The 21,438-nt window shown below is 43.1% G+C and overlaps 1 protein-coding gene across 8 annotated transcripts in view; it reads right to left on the reverse strand.

Annotated features, from left to right (window-relative positions):
• RTEL1 (regulator of telomere elongation helicase 1) overlaps window positions 1-21,438 on the reverse strand; it is a 157,968-nt gene that overhangs the window by 59,626 nt on the left and 76,904 nt on the right. For all 8 annotated transcript variants that reach the window (XM_058177924.1, XM_058177926.1, XM_058177928.1 and 5 more), the window contains exons 22-26: window positions 14,653-14,730; window positions 11,749-11,892; window positions 10,871-10,986; window positions 10,295-10,418; window positions 518-677 (exon numbers count right to left, since the gene is read on the reverse strand). In XM_058177924.1, the coding sequence (XP_058033907.1) occupies window positions 518-677; window positions 10,295-10,418; window positions 10,871-10,986; window positions 11,749-11,892; window positions 14,653-14,730 (622 nt within the window). The remainder of the gene's footprint in view (window positions 1-517; window positions 678-10,294; window positions 10,419-10,870; window positions 10,987-11,748; window positions 11,893-14,652; window positions 14,731-21,438) is intronic.

The raw sequence follows: 21,438 nt of genomic DNA on the forward strand, positions 1-21,438 counted from the left end.
CTATGTCTTCTTTAACAAACTGCCTTGCTTAGCAACGGAAGTTTTAAGCTCAACTGTGGTTGTAAGTTGATGACTTCCTGCAACTAGGAGTTTTTTAAAAATACAGGTAGTCCTCGACTTATGACAACTGAGCCCGAAACTTCTGTTGTTAAATGATACATTTGAGTTTTGCCTCATTTCTTGCCACGGTTGTTAGGTGAATCACTACAGTTGTTAAGATAATAACATGATTGTTAAGTGAATCTGGCTTCCCCATTGACTTTGCTTGCCAGAAGGTTGCAAAATATTGCAACGGTCATAAATGAGTCAGTTGCCAAGCATCTGAATTTTGATCATGGGGATCACATGACCACGCGGATGCCGCAATGGTCTTAAGTGTGAAAAACGATCCCAAGTCACTTTTTTCCAATGCATTTTTCACTGTAACTTTGAGCAGCCTCTAGATGAACTGTTGTAAGTTGAGGATGACTTGTACATGTTTCCTATTCTCACATGTTAAGGAAAGGAATGTACTGACCCATCCGCTTCCTTTTCAGACTAGGAACATGGTCTTCCAACACGTTGGCTTTTGTCCCAATAGGGAACTGCTTGCACGGGACAAAAGACGAAGAAGAATCATCATTTCCTTCGGCAGTGATAGTAGAAGAAAGATGACGAGGAGGTAGCGGACCTGGCATCTGTACAGAAATAAGAAACATCACGTTACAGGGAGACCATTTTCAAATGGCCAATGCAGGTAGTCCTCAACTTACAACATCCACTTAGTGACCGTTTGAAGTTACAATGGCCACTGAAAAAAAGTGACTATGAACATTTTCCCACAACCGTTGCCGCATTGCGATGGTCACGTGTTCAAAATTCAGACGGTTGGCAACTGGTTCATATTTATGACAGTCACGGGGTCCATCTGTCACGTGATCCCCTTTTGCGGCCTTCTGATACGCAAGGTCAATTGGGAAACCAGATGCACTTAACAACCGTGTTACTAACAACAACTGCAGTGACTCATATAGCAGCTGAGGCAAGAAAGGTTGCGAAATGGGTCAAAACTCACTTAAGAAATGTTTCACTTAGCAACAGAAATGATGGGCTCAATTGTAGTCGCAAATAGAGGACTACCCGTAGTCACAATTTTGGGAGAGTGGGGGGGGGGAAGGTGTAGTAACAGGAAAGAGCAAAGCCAAATGGATGATGTTATTGTTGTGCCTCGTCCGCTTTCCCCGCAGCCGGGGCCTTCTTATCTGCTTCCGAACGCTGAGGAATGTCCTAGCATGCCTCCCGGCCCCAGCCCTGGCTCCATGCCCAGACAGGCTGAGGAAGAAGAAGCGCCTCCAGCCTCCAGCTCTGGCTCCATGCCCAGGCAAACGGAGCAACTAGACCCCTCCCCCACCTCCACAGCATGTGAGCCTGAGGAAGGTCAATTACCAACAGCTGCCGACTGGAGTGACCCTCGCTTCAGGAGAATTGATAAGCGGCGTCAACAGAAGGAAGGGAGGGGCAGGCCGGGATAAGTGCTGAGTCATGGAGCCACACCCCATGGCCTATATAAAGGATCTGCTTTCTGGCATTCTCTGAGTCAGGCAAAGTCTACCTTATCTTGCTGAAGTCACTTCCTGGTCTCCTGCCTGCCTTGAGAACTTCGCTAGGACTTTGGCACAGCTGCAGAGGCACGCCTGATTCGGATTTCCCTGACCCAGCCGTCAGCGGAGGAGTGGGACACGACAGTTATACCACATAGCTAAGCCAGAATATTCTGTCCTCAGAATTCAGAAGGTTGCTGTAATTGTTGGCAATGGGGCAGGAGGTTTGAGAACCTCTTAAAAACTCCAGAAATCTACATTCTGCATATTCTAAGAGAGAAGATGCCACCGCTGTGTAATTATTGTCTCTGGTTTCTTATTTTTGTATGCTTTCACATATTATTTTAATAATATATCAGTTATTACGTATTCTAAAAAAGGTTGAAAACTGCTTTGAGAAGCTCTGGCATTAGAATTGGTATGTATACATGCACGCACACTTCATCTTGGCAGTAAATATGAATCTCTCCTTTATAAAATATAACGACCTGATATCTTGCAATTAACTTTAGTTACAGAAGAATCGGAAAGGAACTTGGAGGTGTTCTAGTCCAACCCCTGGTCAAGCAGGAGACCCTACCATTTCAGACAAAAGCTGTCCAGTTTTTTCTTAAAAACCTCCAGTCATGGGGCACCTACCCCTTCTGGAGGCAAGTCGTTCCACTGATTAATTGTTCTCACCCTCAGGAAATTTCTCTTTATTTCTAGGTTGCTTCTCTCCTTGATCAGTTGCCATTCGTTGCTTCTTGTCCTGCCTTCAGGTACTTTGGAGAATACTTGAGCCCCTCCTCTCTGTGGCAGCCCCTCAAATACTGGAAGACTGCTATCATGTACCCCCTGGTCCTTCCTTTCTCCAGACTGGCCATATCCAATTCCTGCAACTGTTCTTCATGTGTTTTTGACTCTGAGCCTTTAAGCATCCTAGTTGTTTTTCTCTGCAATTTTTCCAAAGTCTCAACATCTTTTTTGTAATATGGAGACCAAAATGGGATGCAATATTCCAAGTTGAATTTCCGTAATTTCAACTGCGAATGAGGGTTAATCTTCCTAGAGTGATCACGGCCATCTTGAATTAACTAGAGGGGTTTTTTTTGGGGGGGGGCACTAACATTCACCATTGTACTGAGCTTTGCATTCCTGCATTATTTGTTCAGGCTGGCAGATATAAACACACTTAAATAGGCAGGACAGTGAACTCATGAGAAAGTAATGAAGTTGCCCATACTTGCATCTTCAATGAGATGGGTGAGCGTATAAAACATATAAACAAATGGGAGGGAATATTCAAACTCTTCTTTAAAAGAAACATCCATTTGCCATCATAAGACAATGGGCTTGGCAACTGCATAATTGACTTTGGAGCAGTTCTTATAGCATTTATTTATTCCCAGGAAAAACAATGTGCTGCTTTGCCAAAATAGCACTCAAGAAAGAGAATTCTTTGAAAACAAGCTATGAAGCTACTAGAAAACAGATCAGCTGTCCTGATTTACTCAGAGGACTGGACTCAGTCCCTGATTCTCATATCTGACCAGATTCCCAGGCTGAAGGTGGCTGGGAATTCCCAGGCTGAAGGTGGCTGTTGTAGCTCAGGCTGTAAGAAGCCTGTTATTAAAACACAGCAGCCTGCAATTACTGCAGGTTCGAGCCCGGCCCAAGGTTGACTCAGCCTTCCATCCTTTATAAGGTAGGTAAAATGAGGACCCAGATTGTTGGGGGGGGCAATAAGTTGACTTTGTAAAAAAATATACAAATAGAATGAGACTATTGCCTTATACACTGTAAGCCGCCCTGAGTCTTCGGAGAAGGGCGGGATATAAATGTAAATTTAAAAAAAAAGGTAATCAACAACTGGCAGATGACCTGAATGAGTTTTACTGCAGGTTTGAAAGGAAACTACAGCCACCTATCTCCACAACCCACATCTCAGACACACCAACAACAGCCAAGCCTTCTACAACTGACCCCATTTCATTGGGTTCACAACCCCTAGTGATCACAGAAAAGGAAGTGCAGGACCTATTTCACAGACAAAAGCCAGGAAAAGCTCCAGGCCCAGACAAGATAACTCCTTCTTGCTTAAAAGTCTGTGCTGACCAATTGGCCCCCATCTTCACCCATATTTTCAATAAATCACTAGAGATGTGCTATGTTCCTTCTTGCTTCAAATGCTCTACCATGATCCCAGTGCCGAAGAAGCCCACCATCAAGGAACTGAATGACTACAGACCAGTTGCTTTAACATCTGTAGTCATGAAAACCTTTGAAAGGCTAGTGCTTTCCTACTTGAAAACCATCACAGATCCGCTGTTAGACCCCTTGCAATTTACATACCGAGCAAATAGATCAACAGATGATGCTGTTAATATGGCTTTGCACTACATCCTACAACATCTTGAGTCTCCAAAGACCTATGCAAGGGTCCTTTTTGTAGACTTTAGTTCAGCATTCAATACCATCATTCCAGACATTCTTCTAACTAAGCTAAACCAGCTACAGGTACCAGAACAGACTTGTAAGTGGATCACAAGCTTCCTAACAAACAGGAAGCAGCAGGTGAAGCTAAGCAAGATCACATCAAATACCTCTACAATTAGCACAGGGGGCCCCCCCAAGGCTGTGTGCTCTCCCCACTTCTCTCTGTATACCAATGACTGCATCTCCAATGATCCATCTGTTAAGCTACTGAAGTTCGCAGATGACACAACAGTGATTGGTCTCATTCGAGACAATGACGAATCCGCATATAGACGAGAGGTCGAACGACTAGCCTTGTGGTGCAACCAAAACAATCTGGAACTGAACACACTCAAAACCGTAGAAGTGGTGGTAGACTTTAGGAGAAACCCTTCCATACTTCCACCTCTCACAATACTAGACAACACAGTATCAACAGTAGAAACCTTCAAATTTCTAGGTTCTATCATATCGTAAGACCTAAAATGGACAGCTAACATCAAAAACATCATTAAAAAAGGACAACAAAGAATGTTCTTTCTGCGCCAACTCAGTAAGCTCAAACTGCCCAAGGAGCTGCTGATCCAATTCTACAGAGGAATTATTGAGTCTGTCATTTGCACCTCTATAACTGTCTGGTTTGGTTCTGCAACCCAACAAGAAAAACACAGACTTCAGAGGATAATTAGAACTGCAGAAAAAATAATTGCTACCAACCTGCCTTCCATTGAGGACCTGTATACTGCACGAATCAAGAAGAGGGCCGTGAAAATATTTGCAGACCCCTCGCATCCTGGACATAAACTGTTTCAACTCCTACCCTCAAAACGACGCTATAGAGCACTGCACACCGGAACAACTAGACACAAGGACAGTTTTTTCCCGAAGGCCATCACTCTGCTAAACAAATAATTCCCTCAACACTGTCAAACTATTTACTGAATCTGCACTACTATTAATCTTCTCATAGTTCCCATCACCCATCTCTTTCCACTTATGACTGTATGACTATAACTTGTTGCTGGCAATCCTTATGATTTATATTGATATATTGACCATCAATTGTGTTGTAAATGTTGTACCTTGATGAAGGTATATTTTCTTTTATGTACACTGAGAGCATATGCACCAAGACAAATTCCTTGTGTGTCCAATCACACTTGGCCAATAAAAAATTCTATTCTATTCTATTCTATTCTATTCTATTCTATTCTATTCTATTCTATTCTATTCTATTCTATTCTATTCTATTCTATTCTATTCTATTCTATTCTATTCTATTCTATTCTATTCTATTCTATTCTATTCTATTCTATTCTATTCTATTCTATTCTATTCTATTCTATTCTATTCTATTCTATTCTATTCTATTCAACAACTGGCAGATGACCTGAATGAGTTTTACTGCAGGTTTGAAAGGAAACTACAGCCACCTATCTCCACAACCCCCATCTCAGACACACCAACAACAGCCAAGCCTCCTACAACTGACCCCATTTCATTGGGTTCACAACCCCTAGTGATCACAGAAAAGGAAGTGCAGGACCTATTTCACAGACAAAAGCCAGGAAAAGCTCCAGGCCCAGACAAGATAACTCCTTCTTGCTTAAAAGTCTGTGCTGACCAATTGGCACCCATCTTCACCCATATTTTCAATAAATCACTAGAGATGTGCTATGTTCCTTCTTGCTTCAAATGCTCTACCATTATCCCAGTGCCAAGAAGCCCACCATCAAGGAACTGAATGACTACAGACCAGTTGCTTTAACATCTGTAGTCATGAAAACCTTTGAAAGGCTAGTGCTTTCCTACTTGAAAACCATCACAGATCCGCTGTTAGACCCCTTGCAATTTGCATACCGAGCAAATAGATCAACAGATGATGCTGTTAATATGGCTCTGCACTACATCCTACAACATCTTGAGTCTCCAAAGACCTATGCAAGGGTCCTTTTTGTAGACTTTAGTTCAGCATTCAATACCATCATTCCAGACATTCTTCTAACTAAGCTAAACCAGCTACAGGTACCGGAACAGACTTGTAAGTGGATCACAAGCTTCCTAACAAACAGGAAGCAGCAGGTGAAGCTAAGCAAGATCACATCAAATACCTGTACAATTAGCACAGGGGCCCCCCAAGGCTGTGTGCTCTCCCCACTTCTCTCTGTATACCAATGACTGCATCTCCAATGATCCATCTGTTAAGCTACTGAAGTTCGCAGATGACACAACAGTGATTGGTCTCATTCGAGACAATGACGAATCCCCATATAGACGAGAGGTCGAACGACTAGCCTTGTGGTGCAACCAAAACAATCTGGAACTGAACACACTCAAAACCGTAGAAATGGTGGTAGACTTTAGGAGAAACCCTTCCATACTTCCACCTCTCACAATACTTGACAACACAGTATCAACAGTAGAAACCTTCAAATTTCTAGGTTCTATCATATCGCAAGATCTCAAATGGACAGCTAACATCAAAACATCATCAAAAAAGGACAACAAAGAATGTTCTTTCTGCGCCAACTAAGTAAGCTCAAACTGCCCAAGGAGCTGCTGATCCAATTCTACAGAGGAATTATTGAGTCTGTCATTTGCACCTCTATAACTGTCTGGTTTGGTTCTGCAACCCAACAAGAAAAACACAGACTTCAGAGGATAATTAGAACTGCAGAAAAAATAATTGCTACCAACCTGCCTTCCATTGAGGACCTGTATACTGCACGAATCAAGAAGAGGGCCGTGAAAATATTTGCAGATCCCTCGCATCCTGGACATAAACTGTTTCAACTCCTACCCTCAAACGACGCTATAGAGCACTGCACACCAGAACAACTAGACACAAGACAGTTTTTCCCGAAGGCCATCACTCTGCTAAACAAATAATTCCCTCAACACTGTCAAACTATTTACTGAATCTGCACTACTATTAATCTTCTCATAGTTCCCATCACCCATCTCTTTCCACTTATGACTGTATGACTATAACTTGTTGCTGGCAATCCTTATGATTTATATTGATATATTGACCATCAATTGTGTTGTAAATGTTGTACCTTGATGAAGGTATATTTTCTTTTATGTACACTGAGAGCATATGCACCAAGACAAATTCCTTGTGTGTCCAATCACACTTGGCCAATAAAAAATTCTATTCTATTCTATTCTATTCTATTCTATTCTATTCTATTCTATTCTATTTCTATTCTATTCTATTCTATTCTATTCTATTCTATTCTATTCTATTCTATGTCTATGGAAATGCAATTGTCGTGTCCCACTCCTCCGCTGACGGCCGGGTCAGGGAAATCCGAATCAGGCTTGCCTCTGCAGCTCTGCCCAAAGTCCTAGCAAAGTCCTCAGAGCAGGCAGAAGACCAGTAAGTGACTTCAGCAAGATAAGTTCGACTTTGCCTGACTCAGAGACTGCCAGAAAGCAGATCCTTTATATAGGCCATGGGGTGTGGCTCCATGACTCAGCACTCATTAAGGCCTGCCCCTCCCTTCCTTCTGTTGCCTCCGCCTATCCAATCTTCTGATGCGAGGGTCACTCCAATCAGCTGTTTGAAGTAAACTTTCCTCAGGCTCACATGCTCACATGCTGTGGAGGAGGGGGAGGGGTCTAGCTGCTCCGTTTGCCTGGGCATAGAGCCAGGGCTGGGGCCGGGGGATGCTCCCTCCCCTGCAGCCTGCTTGGGCATGGAGCCAGGGCTGGGACCGGGAGGTGCCCCCTCCTCTGCAGCTTGTCTGGGCATGGAGCCAGGACTGGGGCCGGGAGGCATACATTCCTCCGTGTTCGGGAGCAGATAAGCAGACCCCGGCTGCGGTGAGAGCGGACAAGACACAACAGCAATATCATCCAGATTCCAGGTCATGGTTGTCCCAAAGGTATTTTTTCCAAAAGGCAATCGGGCTTTCTTGGTTATTTTCTTTTCAAGAGCTGAAGACGTTTCTTGGATGAGAAGCAAAACATTTTTCATATGAAAAAAACATAAGAAAATTCAATTGCCTTTTGGGGGAAAAAATACATTTGGGCTAACTCAGGGGTCTGCAAGTTTGGCTCTTTTAACTTGTGGACTTCAACTCCCAGAGTTTCAACTCTGGGAGTTGAAGTCCACAAGTCTTAAAGGGACCAAGTTTGCAGACCCCTGAGCTATCTGATCAGAAGAAGTCAAATGACTACGAAGTGAGACCTCATCGTTATCATAACAGGCTTGAGTGTAATATTCAGAGGAGACTCTTGCAACTGAGCAGATGATCTGGAAGTGTCTGAATACCACTTTATATTTGCAATTAATCTAAAGGTCTTTGATCTTAAATTACCAGACAAAATGGAGTTTCAGCCCATTAGGAATCCTTGGTGCCCTCTGAGCTTGTTTGTTTTCTTTCAGTTCTTTCTTTTTGCAAACTAGGTAACATCATTACCTATCATTACTGAATCTGCACTACTATTAATCTTCTCATCGTTCCCATCACCAATCTCTTTCCACTTATGACTGTATGACTATAACTTGTTGCTGGCAATCCTTATGATTTATATTGATATATTGACCATCAATTGTGTTGAAAATGTTGTACCTTGATGAACGTATCTTTTCTTTTATGTACACTGAGAGCATATGCACCAAGACAAATTCCTTGTGTGTCCAATCACACTTGGCCAATAAAATTCTATTCTATTCTATTCTATTCTATTCTATTCTATTAGCGCTAGAAGAGAGTGGGGTTTGCAGAGAAGAGGAGTGTCAGCCCAGATGTTAGTCAAACTGTGGCCATTTTCCTTTTCGTAATTTCTCCTAGGGTAGTTCTCTTCTCATTGCTTCAGGGCTGGAGTGGAGGGGTTAGGGAGAGGGGGGTGCAGAGATACCTGGGGTACTGTAGCCAAAACAAAATCCCTTCCCATGGGAATCGAGGACATTGGTGCAGGTGTTCGAAAGGTGGAAACTGAGATCCCCTAGAAACTGGACTGTATGCTGATTGGACCATGTGACCGGAGAATCTGGGGGGGAAGTGACAAACTTCGACTTTTAATTGAGTGGAAAACCCGTGGGAACTTAAGAGCCGGTTTTCCACCAGGAACTTGCCAATCTGATATGTCCCAATGAAATGTTCTTTGAGGAAATTGCCTGCCTTGGGAGTTCTTCTTGAATGTGATGTATTACTTGGAACCCTGACAAGGAGGAGGGGGAGAACAATGACTGTGGGGTCCTTGATGCTCTTTGAGCTTGTTTTCCTGCAGATGTTTCATTACCCAAACTAGGTAACATCATCAGTGTTAGCCTCGGTGGACTAGCACTGATGATGTTAGTAATGAAACCTCTGCAAGAAAACCACCAAGCTCAGAGAGCACTAAAAACCCCACACTTTTCCTCCTCCTCCTCCTCCTCTCCACAAACCTCATTCCCTTCTAGTACTGGGGCATTAGGGTAAGGAAACATCTGCAAGAAAACCACCAAGCTCAGAGACCACCAAGGACCCCTCAGGTCAATCTCATTCCAAAATCTCCTGCGATTCCTCCCTGATACTCTCTATAAGGTATCCAAACTCTTTTGTTAAAAAAGTTAATAGGTCAATTTCCTAAACTAACAAGGGGTCAAGATTCTTAAAAAAGTCTGTGTTGTGTCTGCGCCCCCCCGAGCCGGGGCCCCTGCCAGAAAGTGACTCGGAAAGTGAGGGGGAAGGGCCATCAGGACTTACCTCGGGAGCACCGGCTTCCCTGGCTCAGCTCCAGGAACCAGAGCCAGGCCAGGTGGAGGAGATAACGAGGCCTCCATCCCCTGACTCTTCCCCCCCCCAGGCCACACCTCCAGACCAAGCTGATGGCAATCAGGCCTGGCTGGACCCTAGGTTTCGTAGGCAGGAGTGGCGGGAACAACAGAAGCAGGGGTTGGGCAGGCCTAGAAAGTGCTGAGTCATGGAGCCACACCCCACAGGATATAAAAGCAGCAAAGGCTGCTATACCCCTTCGTGGCAAGCAAATCAACTGCTTAACTAGCGCTGAAGTACTGTTTGTTCCTGGGTGACTCATCGGCATCAAGGGAGATAACAGAGTCACTTGGCAGATGCTCGCTAGTTTGCTGCCAGAGCTGATAGTGCAGGCTAATTAAGCCATCGCTCGGACGGAGGCGAGTGGGGACAGAACAGTCTGTGGGTGAATGGTTTAAATGTCTCATGTACTCATCAAAACACTTCCTCTGATAATTTGGAAACTTTCTTTCACCACCACCCCCTTACGTATTGATGCTTTATACTTACAGACTGTTGGAGAGTACGAAAGAATTGGGAAACGTCCCTGACGGCATGTCCAAAGTTTTCATAGGTTTTGACGTAAGGGCGGATCCAGGAGGGCAACTGGGCTCTTGTCTCAGTCTGCGTGAACCTGTTGAGAATTGAAGACTTGTAGTCAGCCCTGACAAAAAGATTACAGGTAGTCCTCGCCTTATGACTGCAATTGAGCCCAAGATTTCTGTTGTTAAGTGAGTTTTGCCCCGTTTTGTGACCTTTCTTGTCACAGTTGTTAAGCCAACCATTGCAGTTGTTAAATTAGTAGCAAAGTTGTTAAGTGAATCTGGCTTCCCCATGGACTTTGCTTGCCAGAAGGTCACAAAAGGGGATCACGTGACCCTGGGACACTGCAACCGTCATAAATATGAGTCAGTTAAAACAGTCATAAGTCACTTTTTCCAGTGCTGTTGTAGCTTTGAACGTCACTAAATGAACTGCTGTAAGTTGTGGACCACCTGTACAAACGTATCTGATCTCTATATTCAGGAGATGAGAAGAAAGAAGTTAACATTAATGGTACAAAATTGTGCTGGAAGGGAAGATCACCTATGGTCACAGAGGAAAATGGCACCGTAATCTTGCCGATGTCGGATAACTCTTCCAATAGCTTGGTTCACGGCACGAGAAGCCTGCTGTTTGTACCAGGTATTTCCAGATAAATACTAAAACATGGTGGGAAAGAATACAGCTTTATTTTAGAGTGTTGCATTCTGTTTTTGATTCCCAGCCTTTTTTTTAAAAAAGTAAAAGGTCAAACGCAGTTTTAAAAATTTATCCCTGCTCCCTCTTACGAGAACATCTATGTCAGTGTCTTAATCTGCAGTTGGTCAGAACAGGAGGAAATTGCAGGCCCCATTCTGGGAAATTAGCTAAACCGCTATCCCAAACAAAAATCATAATTAAATTAGCAACGTAAAAGATCTTATCTTGTATTTAATATGTGCCTCATTCGTTCTGGATTGCAGACAGATGAGAAGCCAGGATTTACCAATAGGCTTTTTACAATATTTGAAATGGAAAACAAGAAATGTCTGTTTTGCATGTTACAATGGCAATAGCAACTACCCCCACGCAAAATTTTACCAAAATGAAGTATCTCTGAATGTTTGTGAGCTCAGTTTAGTGTGTTTAGAAAGCATCCAGCAACAATGCCTGTAGCCCAAGAAATCTAGATAGAAATCCATAAAAAGGACTAGAATCCAGATTAATCAACTCAAAAGCAGGCAGGATACTTCTGACGGAGTCCAAAGAGGCCTTTGCAAGGTCAAAATGGAATGTTTTGGAAGAAAACCTTTGACACTTTTGGCACAAAATGGAACGTTTTGGAATTCCAAACTTTAGACACGTTTTGCCCATCTCTATGATCAAAGCAACGTCTCTCTCTCTCTCTCTCTCTCCCCCCCTCCCTCCCACCCTCTTCTTACCTGTCTGCTGACATCTTTTGCCTTCATTTCATCCAAGAACTGCATCTTTAACATGATCCTGGGGTCCTTGCGAGGTGGGTACGGAAGGCCTGTGATGATGACGCCTCGTCCATTCTTATCAGCGAAGTCCAAACCTTCGCTAGCCTGAAGGCAAATAATGAGTGTGATCAACATTGTCCTATTAAAGGACAAATGTCTGCAAGAATCAAGGTGCTGCAGAACAGGACAAACTCGCCAAGGGACAATTCAACAAATACAAAAGTTAAATTAATTTCGACCGAGCGGTGGTTAATAATAATAATAATAATAATAATAATAATAATAATAATAATAATAATAATAATAATGACAATTCAAAAATACAAGAGTTACAATGATTTCGACAAAAACGTGGCCACCAATAATAAAAGTAACTGAATGAAACTATTTATACAGCATTGAATTGTCCTGTGGCTAATTGGCCGCAGGGAGCTGTCCAAGATCCAAGATGCTGTCTGGTATTGCATTAAATATTCAGCTTTTCTTTGGAAAACAGATGGTGCAGCAGCATATTTATTTATTATTTACATTTCTATACCGCCCTTCTCCGAAGACTCAGGGCGGTTTACAGCCAAGTTAAAAAGACATATACAAAAATTAAAACACAATATTTGAAATTTAAAAATCTGAAACCATAAGGCAGAATATTAAAATAACAAGAAATAAAACCACCCATTAAAATTAGTGGTGCAGTGGTTAAATGGAGTATTGTGGGTTAACCTTGGCCCACAGCCTGGATTTTGATCCAGATGGCTCAAAATTGAATCAGCCCTGCATCCTGCAAACATATGAAGAACGGTTGCAGGAACTGGGTATGTCTAGTTTAATAAAAAGAAGGACTAGGGGAGACATGATAGCTGTGTTCCAATATCTCAGGGGTTGCCACAAAGAAGAGGGAGTCGGGCTGTTCTCCAAAGCACCTGAGGGTAGAACAAGAAGCAATGGGTGGAAACTGATCAAAGAAAGAAGCAACTTAGAACTAAGGAGAAATTTCCTGACAGTTAGAACAAATTTCCTGACAGTTAGAACAATCAATAAGTGGAACTTGCCTGCAGAAGTTGTGAATGCACCAACACTGGAAATTTTTAAGAAAATGTTGGATAACCATCTGACTGAGATGGTGTAGGGTTCCTGCCTAGGCAAGGGGTTGGACTAGAAGGCCTCCAAGGTCCCTTCCAACTCTGTTGTTATGTTATGTTATGTTATGTTATGTTATGTTATGTTATGTTATGTTATGTTATGTTATGTTATGTTATGTTATGTTATGTTATGTTATCCTTCAGAGGTCAGGTTGTTGGGGACAATATGCTGACATTATAAACCGCTCAGAGAATACTGTAAAGCAGGGGTCTCCAACCTCGGCAACTTTAAGCCTGGTGGACTTCAACTCCCAGAATCCCATTATAAGAGCGATGTTATAAGTCTATTGTTATAGAATAGAATAGAATAGAATAGAATAGAATTTTATTGGCCAAGTGTGATTGGACACACAAGGAATTTGTCTTGGTGCATATGCTCTCAGTGTACATAAAAGAAAAGATACCTTCATCAAGGTACAACATTTACAACACAATTGATGGTCAATATATCAATATAAATCATAAGGATTGCCAGCAACAAGTTATAGTCATACAGTCATAAGTGGAAAGAGATTGGTGATGGGAACTATGAGAAGATTAATAGTAGTGCAGATTCAGTAAATAGTTTGACAGTGTTGAGGGAATTATTTGTTTAGCAGAGTGATGGCCTTCGGGAAAAAACTGTTCTTGTGTCTAGTTGTTCTGGTGTGCAGTGCTCTATAGCGTCGTTTTGAGGGTAGGAGTTGAAACAGTTTATGTCCAGGATGCGAGGGGTCTGTAAATATTTTCACGGCCCTCTTCTTGATTCGTGCAGTATACAGGTCCTCAATGGAAGGCAGGTTGGTAGCAATTATTTTTTCTGCAGTTCTAATTATCCTCTGAAGTCTGTGTTTTTCTTGTTGGGTTGCAGAACCAAACCAGACAGTTATAGAGGTGCAAATGACAGACTCAATAATTCCTCTGTAGAACTGAATCAGCAGCTCCTTGGGCAGTTTGAGCTTACTGAGTTGGCGCAGAAAGAACATTCTTTGTTGTCCTTTTTTAATGATGTTTTTGATGTTAGCTGTCCATTTTAGATCTTGCGATATGATAGAACCTAGAAATTTGAAGGTTTCTACTGTTGATACTGTGTTGTCTAGTATTGTGAGAGGTGGAAGTATGGAAGGGTTTCTCCTAAAGTCTACCACCATTTCTACGGTTTTGAGTGTGTTCAGTTCCAGATTGTTTTGGTTGCACCACAAGGCTAGTCGTTCGACCTCTCGTCTATATGCGGATTCGTCATTGTCTCGAATGAGACCAATCACTGTTGCGTCATCTCTTCAGCCCACATATTGGCCGTACATAGGAGGAAATACAGTGTGTCCAAAATAAGCAACGTACGAAGCATCAGGTGGTAGCACGTAGTCAGATTTGGCTTTTCTGGCAAAGTTAACTGGAATTGCATCTGATTATTACTTGGATGGGAGGACACTGGCTTTAGTTTTGACCTGTGTTTTTCAAATTTGGCAGCTCTGAGATGTATGGAAGACTAGATTACCAGAAGTGCTGGCTGGGAAATTCTGTGAATTAAAGTCCATCCCTCTTAAAGTTGACAAGTTTGAAAATATTGCTCTAGAACCTAGTCAGGTTTATACCGACTGTACAGTTTGAATATACACTGCTCTCATTCTAGAGCTTTAGGATTCTGGATTTTGAACTAGGACAGGATCGGCATTAAAAAAACTAACAGCAGCCACAATATATATAATAATAAAATATGGTATATATATGTTCGGGCAACACATACCTTTCCCCTGCACACAGCCAAGAAAATAGCACCATTTGATTTCGGGCAGACCACCTTTTCATAATAGGCATCCATAACCTAGGGAAAAAAAGTTAGATTAATTCAAACAATGCACACAGAGGTAACTGTGGTTTACTGTGTTTATTAATATTCCCTCACAATTCCCTTCACTAAAAACCAAGAACTTTCTCAATTAAGTCCAGCCACCAGCAGATGCTAGTCCAGAGCAGTGGCCAATGAGTCTGCAAGGCACTTCAAAGTTTTCCAGTCCAAAAAAAAAAAACCCCACCAAGCAAAATTAAATCCACAATACAAGAGTGTTCACAAGGCAAGAAAAGTCCAGAGTTCACAAGGCACCATCCAAGTCAAGGCAGGAATCACAACGACCTGGAAACAGACACCTAGTCAATGAACACGTTATTCCCAGCATCCCCTCCATCTGTCCGCTGTGCTCAATAGCCAGCTTCTGGTGCAGCCCATCAAGAGGGGCGAAGCTGCCTCCATGCGAGTAATCTGGCTGACCTCTTCTGCTCCTGCCTTTTCTCTGCCCTACGTGTCCTTGAATTAGATGCAGAAGGCAGCTCCTCTTCCTCATCACTGACCGCCTGCAGCTGCGTGCTTTCCCCCACCTGAAGCCTCTGGGCTGCCCTGCTACAGCTGTGCTTCAGCCAAATCCCTCTCAGGTGGTTGCTTGGCACTGTTGAGCAACTCCCCTCCAGATGTGCCTGGAACTGGTTCATCTTCCTCTCAGCTGACCCCTGGAGAGATAACTGAGGGAGCATCGTCCAGGGCAGGGGTCTCCAACCTTGGTCCCTTTAAGACTTGTGGACTTCAACTCCCAGAGTCCCTCAGCCAGCAAAGCTGGCTGAGGAACTCTGGGAGTTGAAGTCCACAAGTCTTAAAGGGGCCAAGGTTGGAGACCCCTGGTCCAGGGGGAGATCACATGTCAAAGTATGCAAATGCGAGTAGATAAGTAGGTGCCACTTTGATGGGAAGCTAAGAGTGATCCATGCGCTTTTGGCATATAGTCATGCTGGCCACATGAACACAGAAATGTCTCCAGACAATGTTGGCTCCCTCAGCTGAGAAACCTTTTGCCTTATTTTTTTTTTAATGTCAAATATACACTCTGCTTATAGAATATTTGTAGCTCAGAGTTGAACTTTGGGATCCTTGATGCTTTGCTGAACTTGGTGGTTTTCTTGCACATGGTTCATGACCCAGTAGGTAGCATCATCAGTACAAGAAGAGAGAGGAGGAGGAGGAGGAGGAGAAGGAAGTAGTGGTGGCCCTTGGTGCTCTCTGAACTTGGTTGTTTTCTTATAGACGTTTCATTACCCAGCTAGATAATATCACTGCTCTGTTAATATACTAGTGGCTTGCCCTCTCAGAGTCGGTGGCAGTGTTCTTGTCTTGATGGGTTCTTGATGAAGGCTTGTTGTTTAATGCTTTTTTTAAAAATTTGAATTTATATCCCGCCCTTCTCCGAAGACTCAGGGTGGCTTACACTGTGTTAAGCAATAGTCTTCATCCATTTGTATATTATATACTAAGTCAACTTTTATTGCCCCCAACAATCTGGGTCCTCATTTTACCTACCTTATAAAGGATGGAAGGCTGAGTCAACCTTGGGCCTGGTGGGACTTGAACTTGCAGTAATTGCAAGCAGCTGTATTAATAACAGACTGCTTAGTCTGTTGAGCCACCAGAGGCCCTTTTGGCTTGCGTGTTTGTCTGCGTTGGTAGTTCCTTGATTGTCCCACTAACATTGACTGGGCAAGCCACTTGTATGTTAACAGAGAAACCATTTTAGCACCGATTGTTGGAAATGACCAGGCTGAGCCAGAGGACAGAGTCAAAGGTATCATCAGCTTGGAGTCTCTGCGTCCCCCTAAGTCCACCTCTTCCCTCGAAGTCAGTTGACTCTTATCTGGTGCCAATTTGCCTTGACCATTTCCGTAATAGTTCAGATTCTCATGTATAGATAATATGAAATAGAAGTTATAGTGCTTTTGAACGCTATCCTGGTTCTTGATGTCTTGCACTTGACATTGATAATGTCAGCTAGTTGGGTCATGAAATATCTTCAAGAAAACAACCGAGCTCAGAGCACCAGGAACCCCAGAGTCGCCCTCCTCCTCCCTGCAAACCCCACTCCCTTCTAGCTTTGATGATGTTGCCTAGTTGGGTCATGAAATATCTGCAAACAAAACAACTAAGCTCAGAGGGCACAGAGGATCCCGCATTTTAACCCTGAGCTAGAAAGTCCTCCTCCTCCTCTCCCCAAACCCTTCTCCCTTCTAGCACTGATGATGATCCCTAGCTGGATGATGAAACATCTACAAGGAAAACAACCAAGCTCAGAGAGAGCACCAAGGACCCCCAAATACTGTACTTTTTGGTACACCTAGTTCAGGGGTCAGCAACCTACGACTCTGGAGCCATGTGTAGCTCTTTCATCCCTCTGCTGCGGCTCCCTATCACTCAAAATATGTGTCATAACCGCCAATGTGCGACACCTGATGGCACGGAATTTATTGAGCTTTTCAACCCCCAGTAATTCCAACCATGGATAAATCCAAGAAAAGTTTCAGAAGAAAACAGAACGTTTAATTCAACTAGTTTGCTGAATGCTAGTTTTGTAGCCGCTCAGGAAATACGTCAGGCACGGGAAGGGTTTTGTGGCTCCCGGTGTTTTCTTTTCTTTGGAAAATGGGTCCAGATGGCTCTTTGAGTGTTTAAGGTTGCCGACCCCTGACCTAGTTAGTCTCACTGGAACATCAACATCACGAACTGTCTAAAGGGTTCTGCATATGCATTTGCCTCCGAGTGAATCCAGATGCAGATATTTTATTTCAAAATGTAGTTAGTTCTCTTGGAAGCATTTAAGAAATAACATAAACTCTGAAATGGCTCCATCCAAAAGAGAGTAATAAAAGTGTTCGTTTGTACCAGCAATTAGAAATCCTCTCTGTAACTTTGTGTTGGAAAAATACTAAAAAGCAACCAGGAATGAATTTTTGCTTGAAAAAGCTGGGAACTCACTGCAAGTACAGGTAGTCCTCGACATACAATTCATTTAGTGACAGTTCGAAGTTGCAACAGCACTGAAAAAAACTGACTTATGACTGGGTTTTCAGTTACAACCAGATCAGCCATGTGATGGGCTCCATATCACTCTGGGGTCCCTAAGCCAACTGGGAGAACCAGGTCTTCAGGCCTTGTGAAAGAATGTGAAGGCGAGGGGCAATCTTATCTCTTTAAGGATGATGTTCCACAAGGAGCAAGCCACCACGGAGAAGGCCCTTCTTTTAGGTCCCACAAGATGGGCCTCATTAAGAGAAGGACCTGTAATATTCCCTGCTCTGGTGGATCGAGTATAGGTGGCTGGGAAAAGATGATCCTTCAAATAACCTAGTTGCAAACCATGCAGGGTTTCAAGGTCACAGCCAGCACCTTAAATTAGACTTGGAAGCAAATCGGCAGCCAATGCAGATCCTGCAAGAGAGGCGACACACGCACAAATCTAGGCTTACACAAAACTGTTCAAGCCACCGCATTATGTACCGATGGAAGCTTCTGGATACTTTTCAAGGGCGGCCCCATGTAGAGCGCATAATAAAAGCAAAGTCCTGAATGGAACATATATTCAGAGCCCTTCCCACTTGCAAGTAATCAAGATTGGAAAACGCCACATTAGTTCCCACCCCTTGCGAAACAAGCCCTCCAAAACGATTGAATCTATTTGCAATTAATGCTGCAATAAAATATTAATCAGTATTCAACTAGATTAGAGGGGATGGTATGTGCATAATGTATTTTTGCGTGATGCACCTTTTTAATGCTTTGACTGTTTTGTGGGTGTTTGTTTTTTTTTGTCCTTTTGGCATTTTTTTTTTTGAGCTCTGTATTTTGTATTTTAAATTTGTTTTGAATAAGAATAAAAATATATAATAATAAATATTGGAAAACACCGGCTTTAAAGTAAGAGTTGCTAACGTTCGTGATAATTCATCACCTCTCTTCCAGCTGCTATAAGAAATTCCCCAGACTGGACAAGTTGTGCTGAACAAAGGAAAACAGAAAACTCCCTCCTGCTACTCACACAGGAAGGTCAAAAGATAGAACACATAATTCTTTCCCCGCTCCCAAGGTCAATTGTCTTCACTCTCACTGAGTAAAAATAGTATTTTTCTAACTTAGCGTTTACTAATCCTGTCTTTCCAAAAAAAAAAAATGATTATGCAGTGACTAAGTCCCTAAAGCAAATAACCTTTAATTATCAGCTCCTAAACTCGCTTGCTAGGCTAGGCAGCAGGGGTGGCAGCAGGGGTGAAATGCTCCCGGTTTGGACCAGATCACCTGATCCGGTAGCGATGGCGGTGAGTGGTTCGGAGAACCAGTAGCAAAAATTCTTGCCCACCCTTCCCCCCCCCATGACCAGCTGAGCCGCACGATCATCAGAGGTGTTTTTTTTTACTTTTAAAAGCATTTTTTCTTTGGCCAAAAAAATGCTTTTAAAAGTTTTTTAAAAAAGCCTCTGATGATCACATGGCTCAGCTGAGATTGTCAGAACCCTTTCAAAGCAATTTTTCTACAAGCTCTTGAAGAGGTTGTAGAAAAAATGCTTTTAAAAGTTAAAAAAAAAAAGGTTGGCCACGCCCACCCAGTCACGCCCACAAAACCGGTAGTAACAAATTTTACAATTTCACCCCGGCTAGGCAGCCAACATGGGCTACATGTTGGCTGCCTAACCTAGTTACCCCATTAACCCACTGACTGGCTTTGCAAAATTCACTGAGTCACCAAACCGGCTGGTTTTTTTTTATAATATGTATAAAACATGTGCCCCAAAAGCTAAGTGAGATTTAACACAATCTCAAACTTCTGAGTTTGAGCCTCTGGTGGCTCAACAGACTAATGCAGTCTGTTATTAACACAGCTGCTTGCAATTACTGCAAGTTCAAGTCCCACCAGGCCCAAGGTTGACTCAGCCTTCCATCCTTTATAAAGTAGGTAAAATGAGGACCCAGATTGTTGGGGGCAATAAAGTTGACTTTGTATATAATATACAAATGGATGAAGACTATTGCTAACATAGTGTAAGCCGCCCTGAGTCTTCGGAGAAGGGCAGGATATAAATTCAAAAAAAATAAATAAATTAGCATGTTAGCCAAAGGCAGGATTTTAAGTGAGCTTCTAAAATAGAGGTGGGGAACTATGGGACTTTTTTTGACTTGTGGATTTCAACCCCCAACTCCTATTTGGCTCAGGAATTCTGGGAATTGAAGTCCACAAGTAATAAAAGGCCATAGTTCCCTACCCCTGTTTAAATAAATAAAATTACCTATGGAATCCTTTTTTGTCCTGCCCAGGTTGGGCAGGGAAAATACATTGCGGACTCTGTCAACCAAAGAAGTCCAACTGGTGGGTTTCAAGGAGATCCTTCCTGTTACCCTCACCCTATGGAACAGTCTCCCTCACTCCAAAGGTAAGGCAGGGCCCCTACTATCCTGGCCTTCAGGAAAGACATACAAACATGGCTCTATGGCTGTGATGGCTCCCCCAGATACCTTTCCAGAGGTCAGTTCAGAGCAGGGGTCTCCAACCTTGGCAACTTTAAGAATTGTGGACTTCAACTCCCAGGATTCTTCAGCCAGCAAAGGGGTGCCAAGGTTGGAGACCCCTGGTTCAGAGGAGGACGAACCAGTCCCAGGCACTTCAGAAGGGGTCAATGGTTGGTCAATGGTTCCAAGCAGCCAGCTGAGAGTAATTTGGCTGAATCTCAAGTGCAGCTGGTCAGTGAATAGAATATAGAATAACAAGTTGGAAGGGACCTTGGAGGTCTTCTAGTCCAAACCCATGTTCAGGCAGGAAAGCCTATAGCATTTCAGACAAATGATTATCCAATTTCTTCTTTAAAACTCCCAGCGTTGGAGCATTCACAACTTCTGGTGGCAAGTCATTCCACTGGTTAGTTGTTCTGTCAGGAAATTCCTCCTTGGTTCTAGGTTGGATCTCTCCTTGATTAGTTTCTATCCGTTGCTTCTTGTCCTACCTTCAGGTGCTTTGGAGAATATGTTGACACCCCCCTTTCTCTGTGGCTACCCCTGAGATATTAGAACACTGCTATCATGTCACCCCTAGTCCTTCTTTTCATTAAGCTAGACCAGGGGTGTCAAACCAGTGGTCCACGCCCACAAATCCGCGAATAGGGAAAACGTCGCAAAACATCATGTGACAGCAACGGAACACGGCGAGTTTGACACCCGTGAGCTAGACATACCCAATCCAGCAACCGTTCTTTGCATGTTTTATCCTCCAGTCCCCTAATCATCTTTATTGTTCTTCTCTTTACTCTTTCTAGAGTATCCATATCTTTTTTATACCCTGCCTTCTGCACCTGATCCAAGAACAGGTAGGGCAGAAAAAAGGCAGGAGCAGAAGAGGTCAGCCAAATTACTCATGAGGAGGCAGCTTCACCTTTCTTGATGGGCTACACCAGAAGCTGGCTATTGAGCACAGCAGACAGATGGAGGGGATGCTGGGAACAACATGTTCATTGACTAGGTGTCTGTTTCCAGGTCGTTGTGATTCCTGCCTTGACTTGGATGGTGCCTTGTGAACTCTGGACTTTTTTTGCCTTGTGAATCCTCTTGTGTTGTGGATTTAATTTTGCCTGGTGGATTTGTCTTGTGTGGGAAACTTTCAAGTACCTTGTGGACTCACTGACCATTGCTGTGTGGACTAGCATTGGTCTGCTTTTGGCTGGATAGTTCTGGGTTT

Source organism: Ahaetulla prasina, chromosome 3 (genome assembly GCF_028640845.1).
Source record: "Ahaetulla prasina isolate Xishuangbanna chromosome 3, ASM2864084v1, whole genome shotgun sequence".
Taxonomy (NCBI): domain Eukaryota; kingdom Metazoa; phylum Chordata; class Lepidosauria; order Squamata; family Colubridae; genus Ahaetulla; species Ahaetulla prasina.